This window comes from Protomyctophum parallelum (assembly GCF_964188405.1).
Source record: "Protomyctophum parallelum genome assembly, chromosome: 15".
In the NCBI taxonomy this organism is placed as follows: domain Eukaryota; kingdom Metazoa; phylum Chordata; class Actinopteri; order Myctophiformes; family Myctophidae; genus Protomyctophum; species Protomyctophum parallelum.
The window spans coordinates 4923494-4941097 of NC_139710.1; the positions used below are offsets into that span (position 1 = coordinate 4923494).

At 39.4% G+C, this 17604-nt stretch overlaps 3 protein-coding genes across 3 annotated transcripts in view; 1 reads left to right on the top strand and 2 right to left on the bottom strand.

Annotated features, from left to right (window-relative positions):
* Positions 1-1394: 1394 nt before the first annotated feature.
* LOC310872218 (gypsy retrotransposon integrase-like protein 1) lies at positions 1395-6808 on the bottom strand. Its single transcript, XM_083783964.1, has 8 exons — positions 6518-6808; positions 5743-5936; positions 5529-5640; positions 5137-5275; positions 4984-5038; positions 4309-4569; positions 3835-3957; positions 1395-3731 (listed from the first exon to the last, which is right to left on the bottom strand). Exons 1-8 carry the CDS (start codon positions 6684-6686, stop codon positions 3474-3476), a joined length of 1311 nt encoding a protein of 436 aa, XP_083640090.1. The 5' UTR covers positions 6687-6808; the 3' UTR covers positions 1395-3473.
* A 341-nt stretch (positions 6809-7149) lies between these two features.
* ogfod2 (2-oxoglutarate and iron-dependent oxygenase domain containing 2) lies at positions 7150-12677 on the top strand. Its single transcript, XM_083784774.1, has 7 exons — positions 7150-7283; positions 7557-7613; positions 7891-8001; positions 11123-11222; positions 11366-11490; positions 11711-11968; positions 12373-12677. Exons 1-7 carry the CDS (start codon positions 7152-7154, stop codon positions 12628-12630), a joined length of 1041 nt encoding a protein of 346 aa, XP_083640900.1. The 5' UTR covers positions 7150-7151; the 3' UTR covers positions 12631-12677.
* Positions 12678-14696: 2019 nt separating this feature from the next.
* slc4a5a (solute carrier family 4 member 5a) overlaps positions 14697-17604 on the bottom strand; it is a gene marked incomplete at its 3' end in the record, with an annotated part of 33731 nt that continues 30823 nt past the window's right edge. The window contains exon 23 of the mRNA XM_083784783.1: positions 14697-14871. Within this exon, the coding sequence (XP_083640909.1) occupies positions 14697-14871 (175 nt within the window). The remainder of the gene's footprint in view (positions 14872-17604) is intronic.

Consider the following 17604-nt stretch of genomic DNA (forward strand, 5'->3'; position numbering starts at 1 on the left):
TATATAAGTTTAAACTTCCTGCTTATGCTTTACATTAAATATTGGTAGGCTTCATCCCTCTGCCTTCTAATCTGGAGTAGGTGGTTATGGGCAGCATCTGTGCTCTGAGTTGAAATTGTGGTTAAAAGATAATAACATACAGTAAGTTGACAAATTAATTCATCTGCTTTTATAAACACAGTTTTTTGATTGACAATGTTTACGTGTACAGAAAAATGCACATATAGTTAACTTCAAAAGGATAAATGCAAGAAAGCCAATGGCTTATTTCCATTGCAGTCCCTTAGTTGAAAATGAAACACAACAATTAATGAGTTATGAGTGTATGAGTGAGCGTGTCCATGTGAGTGTTTTAGGAATGTGCTATATAATAATAATTATGTTGTTATTATTATGTTATTATTATAATTTTTTTATTTTGTGCGTGTGTGTTTTTCGTGTGAGTATGTGTGCAACTGTTTTAAATCAACTCGGGGCTTGTATAGGCCTCTCACATAAATTCAGTTGTCATCTTACATGGTGAAAGGTTACATGATTAAATATAACAACATAACATAAGTTGACAAATTAATTCATGAAGAAGTATATACATTTTTTATTGGATGATGTACGCCGGCAAGAGCGCCCCTCACTTCACACAGGTGTGATTTCTGGCCATAGAGTGGAAACTTCAAAGTGTGCTAGATAATTATTATCACAGAATAGCATAAAAGAGCACCAATTAGAAAACCTATTCACTGGAATTTAAGTTAATGAAAGTTATCTTATTTAAGTATTACTACTAGATTCTGAATTGTTGCAATTATAACTACACATATCTCATATAATTATGTCTGAATGGAGTATCCTAGCAGGGAATGTAAACAAGGACGATAAGGAGCCATCTATCTGCATGAGTGTTTACTGGGAAAGGAGAACTGCTTAGCCAAAACACTGCATCTGGGTCATCTGATTATATTTGAATCCTTGGGGTAAACCTTTCATCCTCCTGGAACTCTGTATGTAGGTTTTACAAACACTGAGTTCCGTGTCAGACTTCCATTACCTTCCAAGGCAACCGGACGCTGTCCATTTTCTTTCACTTTGGCTATTTTCATTTTAATCGATTACTCTCTATACATTTCATACATTATTGTGATCTGCTGTATCAAATATAGTTAGTTATTGTCCACTGACTTTTGCTCATGTGTCTCTAAATAGACAACCCTGTGAATGCTATTCAATGCCTATCATAAAGGTTTTAAATGTAACACAAGAACAGTCATAAGTTAACTTTATAAACTGTGATAGAATAACAACATTCAAACATTAGTAAGAAGTATCTTATTAAACAACAAGTGATACAATGAATTCAACCTCTTTATTCAAAAGTATATACACCAGATGGAGTAAAATGCAGAAATGTTGCACTCCATATCAAACTTGTTAAACAATAAAATAAAATAAAAGGTCTCCCCCAAGAGGTCATGCATTTGCCCGGCTCTCTTCCTCACATAGTACTAGGCTGATCCTTGTCATATTCCTTGTGCATGTTGACAGACCAGCTCAGTGGCCGTGTGGTTGACTAGTGTCCACCCTGGATGCCAGGTTTCAATCCCAAATTGATTCATACCAAAGACTATAAAAATGGTACCCAACACTACCCAGGTAAACCATCCCGACAGGTCGCTTGAATTCATATTATCATTCATCTTCTACAGACCGGTCTGGCCCTAAGCGCTGGGCCAAAATGTGGCTGTTGAATACATACAGTAGGACTACAATAGAAACAGACCATTCCCCAGGACTTTGTCATCCTTTTTGCCCTAAATGACTGTACATTGTGCCATTTACATTTCTGACTAATAAAGTATTAAAATCAATCAATGTCAATCACAGTGGCCTGAGCGCAGACGCTGATTGGCTCTTCCACTTAATGGTTCCTACAAAACGCCCACCCAGTCTGCAGAAGACACATGATAATGTGAATCACGTGACTGGGATGGTTTACCAGGCTAACCCAACGCCTCACTACTTGGCACACAGCATCAAGGGTTGGATTCAGGGTAAAGTCCCTGCAGCATACTAGCATCATGTCCAAGGGCTGAACAACTTGTACATCAAGCTGCCTCACGTTACGGAAACAAGAGACAGGCTCCTGATCTAGCTCAGTTGGTTCCCAAGGTTACTTACTTAATGCTGACACTGACAAAATTCTCAATATTTGTCAATTGTTGTGAATTAGTAATTGCAGAGCACACGTCTCTCGAGGCTATGGCACACATGTCCCACAAGGCTATAAACCGGAAGCAGCCAATTAAAATTGCCTGTCCAGCGGTTGATTGGATCTATAGCACCAATTACAACTCCCCTGTCACTTCGGTTTAAAAAATGTACCAATACTGGCCAATCGCAGAAATGCAAATACGCTGGCACAAGCCGAATATTAATACCACCATTCAGATATAGCTGTGTACATCCCATCAACCTACATGCCATTAAGTTTCATGTAAAATGTTTAACTTGTAAATGTCATGTCAATGACACTAAAGAGCTCTCGTTAAGTACTCACAAAACGAACGTGGGGCAGCGACAATCCGACACTTTCCAGCCTTTGATTTACTGGTGATGATATACAAACATAATTATCAAAGTATCAGATGTTGTGGATTACAGAGAAGTATGAATGACATAAATCAGAGAAAAAGGTAGGTAGGTAGGTAGACAGGGAGGTAGACACTAGACAGTAGAGATGATACCCTGTATGTCTGGTAATAAGATCCTGTGCTAGTATGTAGAGATTTCACTGCAAGCATACATTCCTGTTACTATACTGCCTCCTGGCTGTGGGAGGGGGGGGGGGGAGACTAGTACAAATATTCCCTTTGCAAGGAAAACAAACAAAAACTGTTAAGGTTCAACAACTCCAGTCACAAAGCCAGCCTCTATTATAAACCATCTACTCGGACCATTCCCCCCCAACAATTGCCATATTTTGATATACAGTATGTTAAACGTGAATGACTGTTCACTTAAATAACATCAGTTAAATGTTTTCCTTTCAATCTGGACGCTACCTCTGTCTAATTAGTTGTTGCCATGCGATACATGTAGCAACAATAGTTATTATTTTTTATTGTTTGAATACAAATTGGCAGGTTTTCAGAAACCTAGGTTACCGTAGGTTTTAGTCAGCCTAAGGTCTAAATGGGTTAGCTAAATTAGAGTTCCAAAAGCAGCACTTTTTTACTAGGAGTATAACAATTAGACTAGCATGGTCCTCTAAAAGAAGAAATGCCAACATGACCAGGTTCCTGCATATTGTTAAGAAGATGGTAATAATCAAGCTCTTCCAGTATTAGGATTTCCATCATTCCACCTGGATTTCAGGCAGCTCATGAAGATGTAGTGTAGCTCATGTAGTGAGTAGTCATGTTCCATCAATGTAATTATAAATTGCTTTCCAACTCCCCGATTATTGATAGAATCAACCATCAATGGACATCAGACACTGGGAGAGGATATTCTAAGTCAGTATTTTTGTCATCTGAGCTCCTTGCCTTTGTAGCCAACACTGTCTCCACAGGAAAAGACAAGTAAAGACTCTCCTCCTTCAATTTTTTGGGGGAGGGCGACTCCCCAGATCCAAACATGGGATCTGCAATCTTAAAGGTCATGGAAGGCATGTTCCGTAACCTGCGCTTTGCATTTTTCTTCTCTTGCTTGTAGGCTGTGTTCATGTTGGCTAACACCTGTCAGTATGATACAAAATGAATACAAATTCAGTCTTACCATGTCACACACAAACCAACAGGGAAATACATTATGTAACACACTGTAGAAAATATGATTTACCAGCTGCTTGACTGAGTTCTGTTGCTCCTGCATGACAGTCATATAAGGAGCAGCCTCTTCCTTTTCAGAGTATACACGTGTATCCTGCTCCTGGTCATCATAATTAAGGAGGCTAAGTTTTGGCTGTATTGGGGGGGGGGGGGGGGGGGAGAGGAAGAGTCTTGAAAAGTAATGTCACCAACAAACAAAAATATAAAACTGCAATTACCAGTTTTCAAGAGCAAAGACAGCCAACCCTATTTGCATGCTTTAAAGAAAGGAACTAGATATATCATGCAACATGTATCACTTGTTGTTACAGCAGATATCAAAGATGCATTTTAACATTGTGCTGTTATGTTATCTTATGGATTTTAAGTGGCACTCCCTACTATGAATGAATGTTACATAGAAACACTAAATATAAAGTTTGTATTGTTGTTGTTATAAGAAGTGGTAGTATATGTAGCAGGAGTAGTGGCATACTGGCATTACCTCATCATGGAGTAAATTAGCCTGCCTGTTGAACATCAGGGAATAAGGGGTGAACTTGGTGGTGGGGTTGGTGGACGTTCTGAACAGAAACAACAAGGGTTCCAGGAAATCATCCCACTCTGCCTGTTTTTCTGTCACCATCTGGACTATGGCCTCCTTCAGTAGTACACTGGTACAGTCGTGGAGTGGGTTGAGCTGTGGCTGCTCCAAAGGAGACACTCTCTGCACCAGGCTCCACCTTTCACACAGCAGCTTTGTCACCTGGAACGCACCCACAACAAGTCACAACACAAATTGTTGTGAATTATCAGTAGAATTGAATAGAAAACCAACATTAGAGCGAGTTCCCAGGACTGTAGCTGAGAAGCACTGTACTAGACTATAACATTGGAAGGATCAGACCCTTCATTCTTTAGCCAGTTATCTCAAAGCTTGACCACTGTAACTTCCACCTTATTGGCCTCCTGTACTGTCATGATCACTCCTGGTCCTCCTGGTACAACCAATCAAAATGTTCACATCTCCCCCTTTCCTGCTCCTCTTCAGACTACCTCGCTGTCTAGATATCAATATCATTGTATCTCCTTGATGCTAGTTTACAAGCTTTCTATGGAGATATATCTTGGATTATTTGATTTTTATTCTCATGTTTTTGGAAATGCTACAAAATCTCACCTCATCACAGAAATCAATATTCTGTGTGCAAACTAGGGTTTTAGGTGCTCCGAACCTGGTTAAAGAGAAGAAAAAGCATTCCATTCAGCAGGGGTCAAAATATCTGTCGGTTTTGTACATCTATTTAAGACGTTCTTGCATAGTATTTAATACCTGAATATGGACTTAGAAATGCATCTAGCAACAGAGAGAGCATCTGTCTTTGGAATAGGGAAGGCCTCCAGCCATTTACTAAAATAATCGATGATGATTACCACACTGGTGTTTTGTTGTTCGGTCTCCAGGAAGGGTCCTGGTGAAGACAAGACATGAAAACCAACAACAACAAACAAGTGCATCATCAAAAACAAGTTTTAATTAATTGTCAGCATTACAAGCAAGTATCATCAAAGCCGTATAAATCATGAACAATACTCCCGTATGTGATGCTGAACGTATCAGGTAAAAAATAAGTGGCAAAATGTGCGAAACTAGGAACTAATTAGAGAGCGCCTAGGGAAGAAATTACAGGGTAGTCGTCTATTGTAAACTCTTGAGGCACACACCTATTATGTCAACCCCAACAATATCCCAGGGTGCATTCACTTTAATAGGCCGAACAGTCCTTGCCAAGTTTTTGGTCCGCTCCGCGTGTTGACAGGTCTCGCACACTTTAATCTGAAACAAGAATACGGTTCACATTATTGTTCACAATGGTTTCAACCTGCCAATCTCCCCCCACCCCCCCCCCCCCCCCCCCACATGGGAAGCCTCACAAACCCAGTCTACCACATCCTTGACGATGCCCAGCCAGTAGAACTTGCTCTGGATCCTGTGAACAGTCTTCTTCTGGCCTAGGTGATGGCCAATGTCATTGAAGTGGCTGTCAAGGAATATCTGCCTCTTCCTCTCAGACTCAATCACGACCTCTCGCTTCTCTTCTTTCTTCGGCCCCACATAGTACAACCTACCATCTTGGGTGAAAATGTATCATTAAGAATTGTATTGGCATAATACTGTACACTGACTGTTTAAAATTGTTTCATAAAAATCCATGAGTCATGACTATGTGCTACTTTCTGCTAAGAAATGCTGTTTATGAAAAACACTTGGATAGAAAGAGGATATTTCAAGCTTTCGTTGGTGAGTTTAAGGTCGTTTAATACAAGCAGATCGGACTTTTCTGTCTGGATGAATGGTATTGTCAATGGCTGGTATCGCAACTCTAGATCATTCAACCCATTATAAAAAACCTAGTGCTGCAAAGTAGGGATAGAATTTACCCTGGGTGATAATTAGCTCTGGTCCATAGCTCTCTATAAATGCCGTCACATTAGATGCAAGGGCAGCAAGAGCAGTATGGCTTAGCCCAAACATTTAGATTCTCGTAGAGGTTTTTTTTTTTTCGATCTACGAGAATCTATATGTTTGGGCTAAGTATGGCTATTGGCTATGGACCAAAGCTAGGTGGTGATAATGAGTTTGATTTAATATACACTTATCAGGAATGGCGTGAGGACGTATACTAACACACTACTTGCCACTTCATACGCACCATCAATGACAAATTTCTGAGCATATCTTTTGAGGTTCTTCTTTCTTATGGGATTCATTGTCTGGGGATAGCATCCTTCTGCCACAAACGTGTAGATATCGCCCAGTCTATTTGAGCTGGACTCCACCACCTCCTCCTCTGCCACTTGCAACGATTCCGCACTCAACATCTCCGCTCTGAAAACGTGAATCCGATCTTCACAACTAAGCAATCTTATCAAATGCGATTAAAACATAACATTACTAAACTCGAACTCGAAGTCGTTTGAATGCAACGCAAGTTACGCAACACTAATAATACCGCTACTCTACAGCAAATTTGAGCGACAGTACGTCTTCTAAATGCTGAACCCGAAAACACTCCACGCATCTTACAGTTCCGCCATTACTTATTCTACTATCATAAATAATACCAATACATACATTGGAAAACATGTATTAGTTACCTGGAAATTCAGATGGTGGATATATATCTAATATGTCTACAAAGGGTGGGATGGGGGGGGGGGGGGCAGAAGAAGAAGAGAGAAAACAGGATGGGGTAAGGGGTTCCCATCGGACACAAAACATTGTTGGATCATAATAAACCACTTGATTTCCGGTGTTTTGAGCTGACTAGTTTTCCTCCTGTAGTTATGGCAGACGAGGAGGATAAACCTAGATTTTACACTTGTAGTTGTTTTACTACCGAAAATATTTTTCTCGAGGACTACAAGCTCCATGTTCGATTTGTATCTGAGCAACAGTTCAGGTTGGATTATGAAGAAGTGGGTAAACTATTTAACTTAACTGATATTCAATGAATGCATAATGATTTGTTGTGTATTTGCATAACTTATACATCACATATTATGCATTTATTTTCTGCACAACTGAGTGATATAGATAGGCTATAGACCTAGAATGCCTGTGATCATTTAATTATACTTCGTAAATTGTCATGTATGTGAAATACTGTACATACTGTACTGTATGACAACAAGAGCCGTTCTAGGGCTAGATAGGCTATATATATTATGTTTATCACCTTCTCATTGCAGGTACTTAGAAGGCTTGGCTGTTCAATGGATGCACAATTTGATGATGTCCTCAAAAAGGCAAGTTTTTTTATACGTATCAACAAATCTATTAACCATGTATGTGTTATTTTGTACTTTGAAGTGCAAAAATAACCAATCTACAAGCTCCTAACGCGTCACAGTCTATTTTTACTATTTTAGAATTTTGGGGGATTTTTTAAAAACTCTTTGCCAATTATTATTACAAAAGCCCAAAATAGGGATTATTAATTAATGATGATTAATGCTAATTTATCATGGATATTTATTTATAATCGACTAAATCGATTTTATTTAATGTTGCACCCCTACTTAGATTTCACAAGAATTGGACAGGCGGAGGTTCCTTGGTGTGAAGTCTGCTGAGAGAGCTGCAGCTATAAGGAACATTTACCAGCCCCGCCATCCTCACATCTACCAGTTACAGGTAGATTTCAGACATTGTTAATGCTACTTAAAATAATGCCCAACGCTGTTGGGCAGAAACGTTGTATCTCCATTTGTTTTGATGTTTTGTTTAGTTTTTTCTTTTTTCATAAATTAATGCACTTCATCATGCGACAGTGTCACAAAAAAGTAGTAAAAATAATAAAGTTTTAAAATCTCACAAAGCGTCCGGAATATTTAACCAATGACAATAGTGTGGTACGAGGTGTATTTCCGTAGGATTTTTTTGCTAAAAGTGATTTTTTTGCTTTTTTGGCTTTCATAGGGACCAAACTGTCAGAAAATGATGGGGTTCAAATTCTCCCGACCCCCACCCCTTATTTGGGGGGTCATATATTTTGGGACCCCCCATAATAGTACGCCAGACAATTAATGTCCGATTTTCATAATATTAGGGTTGTTTTATAGGTTTATAAATATTCTGAGTTGATTTCTTACACTTTGAAAGTAGCCAGAATAATCTTTTCTGACTTTTGGTTGGGGTCTTTCTTCACCCGGGGCCCCCCGGACTCATCTCAGTACTCATTACATTCCTCGCTCTGCTCCTGTTCCAGAACAATGTCAAATTAGATAATAATTTAAGTTTACAAAAATTAGTAGTAGTTAATACCAGAGGTCTTCCACAGGGGGCCGGGACTAGTTTTGCCCCTATTCTTGCACCCATATATGTGATTTAAGTATTTCGAATATTATTAGAATATCTTGCGTTTATGTACCTTTGAAAGTACTTTGATAGTTTATTAGTATTCTACCATTATTGTTGACAGATGTTACTGCAGGGAATAAAGGTATTGCAACTTCTCACTTTGGGCATGCAGAACGTGTCCATTTATTTCACACACTGCACTCACACTAACAACACAACACACACACACACACACCTATCCTCTTAAAGAGCCCATGGTCAATTAAGCCTACAATACATTATTTGCAGGATCTATTCATCTTCGTCATCGACTCATCATCATCTTGAATGTCCTCCCTGATAGTGTTGACACAGTCTCCACCATAGCGCAAGTGCAAGGCAGGTTATTGTTTGAGCAGCTGCACCGTCCCTTGCAACCTGCTTTGCAACCACATGTGATGAGCTCAAGTACTGCCTTTGGAGCAGGGAGGGCAAGACACCTGACTGGAACATACCCTCCACTATCTGAATTCCATCCATTTTGGTCGATTGGTGGAAGCTCAGGGCAATTTGTCAGGTATGAATGACTTATCCCGCATTGTGATGTAGTTGGCACAGAGGATATGTGGTAGCAGTGCAGCACGAGTGGGAGGTAGCATCTCACCCTCCAAGTTCTTTGACCGAAATAGTTCCCATCTAGTAATGGCAAGGTTGTTGGACCTTTTGGACTGTAAACACGGCATGCAAAATGCTCCAATGGTGAGGAAAGCTTGCCGTTAACAAGCTCAGGAGGAATGAAACCCATTCCAAGGTCCTTGAAGCAGTTAATGGCAGGATCATCATCATCAAGCCTCAAGTAGGCATTGACCCATGTCTTCTTGGAAATTCCAACAAATTGTCCTACCCAGTCAGCACCAGATAAATTGTGTAGGCCCAGGAAAATTGTGTAGGCCCAGGAAGAATGTAATTTTTTGCCCCATCTGACACAAGCGCTGATGAAACCAGACTCTTCAATGGTGTGTTCTCTTTGAACAGATTGCCTCCACAGTGCAACTCAATCAATTTACATTGCTTGAGAGCATTTTCTCTTGACCTCAATGCAATCTCTCCTGAGAGCTGATAATGTTCTTTCCTTGAAGACCTGGAAGCTTTTGGGAAGCTGTTGAGGTACTGATTCACTAGACCAGAAAGATGAGGTGTGGTAGTGACTAGTCGGTCCAGAGCTGCTTCATCTCTACTGAGTCCAACCATCCCACCATGTCCCTTAGCTTCTTGATTTCCTGCTCAAGGGCTTGATCTGTGAAGAGATGAGTGAACGGTATCTCTGACTTTGCCACCACAAATTCACCTGACTTCAGTGCGTTCCATGTTTCTGGGTCATCCTGTTCAAGAGCGTTCATTTGGGCAAGATAGACTGGCATCAGTCGAGCATATTTAAGGAGATCACGAGCAAATAAATACTTGAGAGTTCCTCTAAGGATGACAAGTAGCCCTCCCAGTCACCTGACCGACGGCGACAACAGAAAGACAAAGAGAAAAGAGAAAGACAGCAGCAGCCTGGCTGATCTTGGCTGATCTTTATTTAACAGCAATATTTGCTACACTTGGGTCTGAGGCACCTTACTTTGAAAATAGCTGATCTACAAGCTCAAACTACAACCTTGTAGATCAGCTATTGTTGGCTAAAGTTCTCCTCGGAAAAGGGATGCTATGGTTCAAGTGGTTTAATGTAAAAAAAGAAAAAAGTTCCTATCCCACAATGATTTGGTGGGCCCCTGTATAGTAACTCTGAGGACCCCCTAGGGGTCATGGGCCCCCTGTGGAAGACCCCTGGTATTGGCTACTACTATTTTATTTATATCAGAGCCCAGCTACAAATACTTTTATGCTTCATTTATGATCTAATTTGACAATATTCTGGAGCAGGAGCAGAGCAAGGAATGTAATGAGAACTGGGATAGGCCCAGGGGTCAGTCCGGGAGGTCCCAAGTGAGGAAACACCCCTACCAAAAGTCAAAAAAGATAATTTTGACCACTTTAAAAGTTTAAGAAATCAACTTGTTGTTTTAAAACATACTAAACAATTCTAATATTATGAAAATCGGACATTAACTGGCTGGCATACTGTTCTGGGAGGTCCCAAATAGATGACCCCCCAGAAACGGGGTGGGGGCCGGGAAAATTTTAACCCCATCATTTTCTCATAGTTTGGACTCTATAGAACCAAGATCTGCAAAAAAATCAATTTTAGCACAAAAATCCTACGGGAGCTGTTTTTTTTGACGCCTCGTACCACACTACAAGTGTTAACAAAGGTATGTGACCAAATAACAACTACATTCAATCCATTGGAACACTGGTAAATGTGCCTGTTTCCTGCTAAGTACGTTTTGGATTATACAAGACAAGGTTTCTCTGTCCAAAAGCAATATCCATTGCTAGCAAGAAAAAACATCTAAATAACACCTGTTTCCAGGAATCCTATCTCTCCCCGGAATTCAAACAGATTGTTGACTATTGTAGGAGAAATGAAGCCAGCAGAGATGGACTTCTTAGTCTGTTACAAGTAGAGAAAGGTGAGTTGAGAATGAGAAGTAGAAAGAAAGTTTTTTTTTTCCTTTCTTACTTTTTCTTAATTGAAAAATATTGTTATCTTTATAATCATTTCAATCACATAAAAAATGCTTTAAGTAAATGTATTTTACCTATCTCTTTAAAGCTCCAAGGGTGTATCGCTTCACTGTTTTCAAGAAAAGCTTCTGTGATGCACTGATAGAGGAGCTGGAGCACTTTGAGCATTCTTCAGCCCCTAAAGGAAGACCCAACACCATGAACAACTATGGGGTACGTACAGGGTAGTATATTCCAATGTAATTTGTCTTAACACTGTTCTGAACAGTATAAGAAATGAAGGCATCCACAGAACATTTTGTCTTAACCACTTAAACCTTATATATCTTTGTGAAATGTTCTGTTATGACTTGCCCAGAATAGGGATGCTAGGGCTCATGTGGTTAATAGAGTGCCGTTGTAAGCTGTAATGTTTTTCTCGTCCTATATCTAGATCCTTCTCAATGAACTTGGGTTTGACCATGGCTTCATCAGCCCTCTCCGTGTGCATTATCTCCGTCCGATTACGTCCTTGCTCTTCCCAGACTGTGGAGGGGGTTTTCTGGACAGCCACAAGGCCTTTGTGGTGAAGTATGATATGCACGAAGACCTGGACCTTAGCTACCACTATGACAATGCAGAGGTCACACTCAACGCGTCTCTGGGGAAGGACTTCAGTGATGGCAACCTTTACTTTGGTGATATGAGAGAGGTGATCATTTCAATCCATTTTTGTTTTGTAATAAATAAATAAAATCATTAACCTACACAATCCTGCACAATTAAACCTTTCTTTTTATTAATTTGTATTTATACGTTTATTTAACAGGGACAATACATGTACAATACATGATACATGTAAACCCATGTATCAAGTTATAAAAAGCATTGTATATGGCTGGTTTATAGCCGAGGCTAATTTGCGACCCCAGTCCCTGGTGGTTAGGCCTTATACAGTATCTATAGTATACCTATACTAAAAACAATCGTTTTCAAAAAATACATGCAGGTAACTCTAATCTAAAGTACAAAAGTACATAACATTCCTCAATTACACCACCTACGGTCCTGTAATATCGCTGTAATACATCAGATGTTTGCTATTGCCTCCTGTAGGTGCCTCTGAGTGAGACTGAGTGCTCAGAGGTTGAACACAGGGTGACAGAGGGGCTCCTCCACAGGGGCCAGCACATGCATGGGGCCCTGCCAATCTCTTCTGGCCAGCGCTGGAACCTCATCATCTGGATGAGAGCCTCGCAGGAACGCAACAAACTCTGCCCAATGTGTAACAAACGGCCCATTCTGTTGGAAGGAGAGGGCTTTGCAGACGGTTTTACTAATGACTCAGGGACACCATCATGTGTCTTAACATGATGGTGTCACAGGTGTTTATGAGAGGCACCAACAATGAATGGATATTTGTACTTGTGTTCTAAAAACAAGTCAAATATGTCTCATAAAGGCAATGTGTATATCTATTTTTAGTGCCTTAATTGACAGTAGCTACTTTATTGAAGAGCTTTATTTGTTTTGTTCATGGATTAAGCAGCACCAGTTGTCATCCCAATGTGCTTATATAATGTATTTGCACCAGTGCTGTACTGGTAAATGTACAGTATAATGTCAAAAGTTAATTTGAAAAATTGTATTTCATTTTTGTAAAATGCTTTATATATATATATAAGAAATTTGGAAAATAATGCACAGCTGTGATTATTATTACAACCATACAGTCTTATGGTGAAATCAGGACATAACACAATTAATACAATACTCTCAGTAATGGTAGAATGAATATAATTTTAAGGATGAACAATCATGAAGACAAGATCATGTACACAACCTTTATATTATTCATAATTACAAAATTAACATGGCAATACAAGAATGTCCGAAGAATGTGCTTTTACGTGTGAAATTGTTAATTTAAATGTATTTGTAACACTCAGTTAAATAAACACTGAGGATAGTACAGTGTGTAGTATTCTGTAATAATGAGGGCTGTTTTGTGTATCATTTTTCAAATGTATTCTTGAGTTCAACTTGTATAAGCCGCTCTGCTACATTCAATCCCAAAGTGATCCTTTTCAACAACATCACAAAATCTTTGGTTGTTTCTTTTTTCCCCAGCTGACTTGTTGACAGTTGGCCTGTCACAATTATTACATTATCGCCTAATCACAATTATGTTTTGATAATCACATTAAATTAATGTTTCCATGTTGAAAATGTTTCATATATAAAAATAAATAAATGGTGGAAATTGCAGCTCTACAAGCTCACAACAGATAATTACACTTTGTTGAAAGTATTAAGTTATTATATATGTCAGTTATGGCATATCTGACCTGTTGAATATTTGTTTACGAAGGCTAAAAGCTAAACAAAAATGTAATGTATTCATATGTTCAAATTTTTTATGCCAAAAATGTAATTAAATAATTAATCTCTATTTGTACAAATTTGTCAACTAAAATGTCATGATTGTGACAGCCCTGGCTGAGAGTGCAAGCATGTAGAGTTACTACTACTGTAGTCACAAAGCAAGAAGACCAGGGACCCACACTACAGTATAGTTCTCCTAACCAGGCTATATTTCTCCCACACACGCCATCACAGATTTAGCTTGTATTTTTATTTTTTACAATCTAATTTCTTTTTTTTTTTTTTTTTTTTTTTAAGATATTTTTTTGCGGCTTACGCCTTTATTGATTTTTTAAGGGATAGAAAGTAGGCTGACAGGAAACGGGAGAGAGATGGGGGGATGACATGCGGTAAAGGCCGTGTCGGGTCCGGGAGTCGAACCCGCGGCACACCGCGACTGGATCACCAGTCCGGTGCCCAGACCGTTACGCTACGGCCTGGGCCACAATCTTCTTTTACACTAATGATTAACACTTCTGAAATCTGAATCTCATCTCAAATGATTCTGTACCCCCAACAATTCTATGGCCCTGAATCAGAACTGGAGGTTAAAGGACATACTCTTCATTTAGTTTTATTTGGAAATTGCGTTCTGACTTCTGAGGTCAGTTGACACTGATTTCAAGTTTGATTCAGATTCAGAACTATTGCATTTCTGCAACATAATTAAATATGTAGTTACAATGTATACTGTATACATTATTAAATATATATGAATATATTACTCATATTCTTCCCCATACCTAATATCCTAGCCCTTTCTGCTAAATAGTAAGTGTGTTACTTTTGTACAAGATTAATAGCAAGATAATGCTGATTTAATTTCAAGTAGGCCTACGTGTAATTCCCAACTCAATGAGGTGTCATTACACTTACTGCTGTCAGTCCAAACAGTGGCCTACTGTTTTTCTTTTTGCTATTTTTTTGGTACAGTGATTGTTTGCAGTCCCAGACAGTATAGTATATACACTATGTACTTGTGCGCGAGATCCAGCACCTCTCATACAGTACTTCCGTTACAGTGTCGTCTCGCTGCCATGACGTCGGCGATCGTCATGGTGATCGGTGTCCGAGTATGAATCCGAATCCATCTCAATCTTGACCTGGGGGATGGGGCAGGCCATCCCTGGGCCCATGGGCACTGCTGCAGTCGGAGAGGACGGGCAGGAGATCTTCAGGTGCAGAGTGATGCTGAGGAACGGGCAAGTCCAGTTATCATACTACCATACTACATACGTACAGACCCACAGCCAAAATACACAGTCCACATCAACCACTTAAACCTTGGACTTGGTTGACCGTTGAGTCCCTCAGGGCTCTATGCCAGTCACTCGTGTATCTGTGTATCTGTTAGTTCCAAACCATGCCTCTTTCAAAGCAATGCAGACATGATGGGCAGGTTTGAAGTCCTCTAGAAAAAGGACAGGCACATGAACAGTACAAACAATAGTAGAATAATTTCATAACATCGGGGCATAATTATGCTTTCAATATGATTATTCACGTTGATGTGCTAAAAGCTGGTCTTGGTGATGTCCATTATTCAACTGGAAAAATACAATAGAGCACGAACATCCACTAACTAAATACAAGATGCCAGGCCGAGGTTAATAATAGAAGAAAGATAGGGTCCGCACACTGAAATAAGCTTCAAAGCTTAAAATATTTATTAAGGTTCCTTACAGCATAGTGGACCATTATTCAACTTGTCCATGAAAATCATGGACTGAATGCTAAGCAGATATATTGACCTTATTCACATAATTTTGTGTCAAGTATCTTATGTCATACTTAAGCAGAAATAAAGTGAATTTGCTGTGTGAATAAATGACACACGGAGAAAAGAAACAACCAAACCAGGACTTATACAGACTAAAACAATATAGTACTAATAATATTGAACAAACACCCTAAAATTCTGACCAAATACATACTAAATACAAAATAGACTTGACTAGATCAATGCAGACAACACGTTTTATTAATCTATTTCAATTCCAGACATTTCTTCTAAACAAAGAGCCCCCACCATTGGTCTTGAAACAATAAAATAGGAAAATATACATCAAATTAATTTGAAATCACCACAGTTTAAAACCCTTTTCAAGCAGCCACTGCCTATCTTAATATTAAAACACATCACACAAAACTATGGTGACTTGATAACTCACAGATGACAGTAAAATGTACAGCACATCAGGTCACAGACATCTGCATTGCCTTAAAGTGCATGGAGAGGAGGGTAGAATATTATGGGATACAATACCTCAGCCCTAACATTACATCGGAGACATAATTGCCGTATGAGGTGTGTGTGTGTGTGTGTGTGTGTGTGTGTGTGTGTGTGTGTGTGTGTGTGTGTGTATGTGTGTGTGTGATCAATTAAGACTAAAAGAACCAACAAGCAAACAAATGGGAATAGTCCAATTAAATAACACACAAATAAATGAACAAATTACATCACAGCTACAAAATCAAGAAAATTAATTAATGATACGTAGCTTGCGGAATTAGTTCAGTCAGAAATACTCGAGGGGCTCATTCAGTGTTATGCAAGACCCACATGTCATTCGCTGACGTGGCAATCAGCTGACCAATTGGGTGGGATATTTAAGCTCACCTAATACTTAACATCGCCTCACCAGGCTTTCCACCACCTCGGAGGAAACCTAATACTGGATTCTTCCTGTGTTCCTTCCTCTGCATATGCGTTCCTGGTGGTGTTATGCACTGTTTGCTCCCACCGCCACCCCAGCACCACCGGTGGGGTCTGCTATTCCTGTTCCCCATGGGGGGGTTGTTATTGTATATCTATCTCCCTGCTCTTAATGGTTAATGATGGTTGTAGAATTGTGCCGGGAGCAAAATGTAGCCGAGCCGAACGCCAAGATAAAATATTATATGCACACTTATGCTCATTCTATAATAAATATTTGTTCACTCTATTTATGAGTTATCTGACTGAACTGTGCATATTTTAACTGCTTGCTAGCATCTAATAAGTCTATACTAGCCAGCTGCCATTGCAATGCATATTGCCCCAGGCAGATTAAGTCTGGACCCTCTCAATTTGGGAGGACTTCACGGACAAAATGGTGACGGCTAACCAGAATCGTCTGGAACGAGGACCCAGTATTCAAATATGGGGCGGGACATTGCGAAATAAATTCGAACACTGAGAGGGACAAGACTAATATCCACGTAGTGATATTAGTATCGTTACGTGAGGCCACAGTAGATCAGCCAGAGATGTAACTGTGGCAGGTGTCAATCAGACAGCTTTACCAATGTAGCAGAACTGTTTGTATTAATTGTAAGAAATAATACATTATTCAAAATTGAGCCAAACAGAGTAGGCCTATATCAAGCAATGTCCAAGTGGGTAGACCTGTGAGTGGTTTATATCATTGCTGCCGGGCAGAAACCTCGTATATCAATATTTCAATTTTCTCGCTGTACAACTGCAAAGTAAAAAATAAAAAAGTAGTGAAAATAGCAGATCTACAAACTGCCAAGCTTGTGGCGCTTGTAGATCGTCTATTTTCACTATTTACGTTATTTTTTTAAATAGTAATACCATTTTAACGGTTTAGGACATTACTGACTCAATGGTTAACATGAAGGTGGAATGTATCTGAATCTGATGCATTCGTACGGTTTATATTCAATAATTGATGAATCGAATACATAGGACCACAATGGAAACAAGCCCTTTTGTGTTACCCTTTTAGCATCATTGAATAATGATCGTATTATTTTCAAACTGTTAATAAAGTATTCAAGAATCAATCAATCAATGAGACTACTACTACTTAGTGATGTACTGTATCGAGTGATGTTTGAGTGCAAGTGGCATTGTGTATAATTGAGTGCTTTAGTATACTGTATATCAAGGTGCATGTCTCAGCCCCGGCCGGCATTGAG

Bases quoted from the DNA above. Each gene is read 5' to 3' on its own strand.
- ogfod2 (XM_083784774.1), top strand. From the start codon at position 7,152: ATGGCAGACGAGGAGGATAAACCTAGATTTTACACTTGTAGTTGTTTT. The intron at 8,002-11,122 runs GTAGATTTCAGA...ACCTGTTTCCAG, and splicing joins CTCACATCTACCAGTTACAG to GAATCCTATCTCTCCCCGGA. The intron at 11,223-11,365 runs GTGAGTTGAGAA...ATCTCTTTAAAG, and splicing joins TCTGTTACAAGTAGAGAAAG to CTCCAAGGGTGTATCGCTTC.
- LOC310872218 (XM_083783964.1), bottom strand. From the start codon at position 6,686: ATGTTGAGTGCGGAATCGTTGCAAGTGGCAGAGGAGGAGGTGGTGGAG. The intron at 5,276-5,528 runs GTGTGTGCCTCA...TGTCTTCACCAG, and splicing joins TGTTGGGGTTGACATAATAG to GACCCTTCCTGGAGACCGAA. The intron at 3,732-3,834 runs GTAAATCATATT...TCATACTGACAG, and splicing joins AGAACTCAGTCAAGCAGCTG to GTGTTAGCCAACATGAACAC.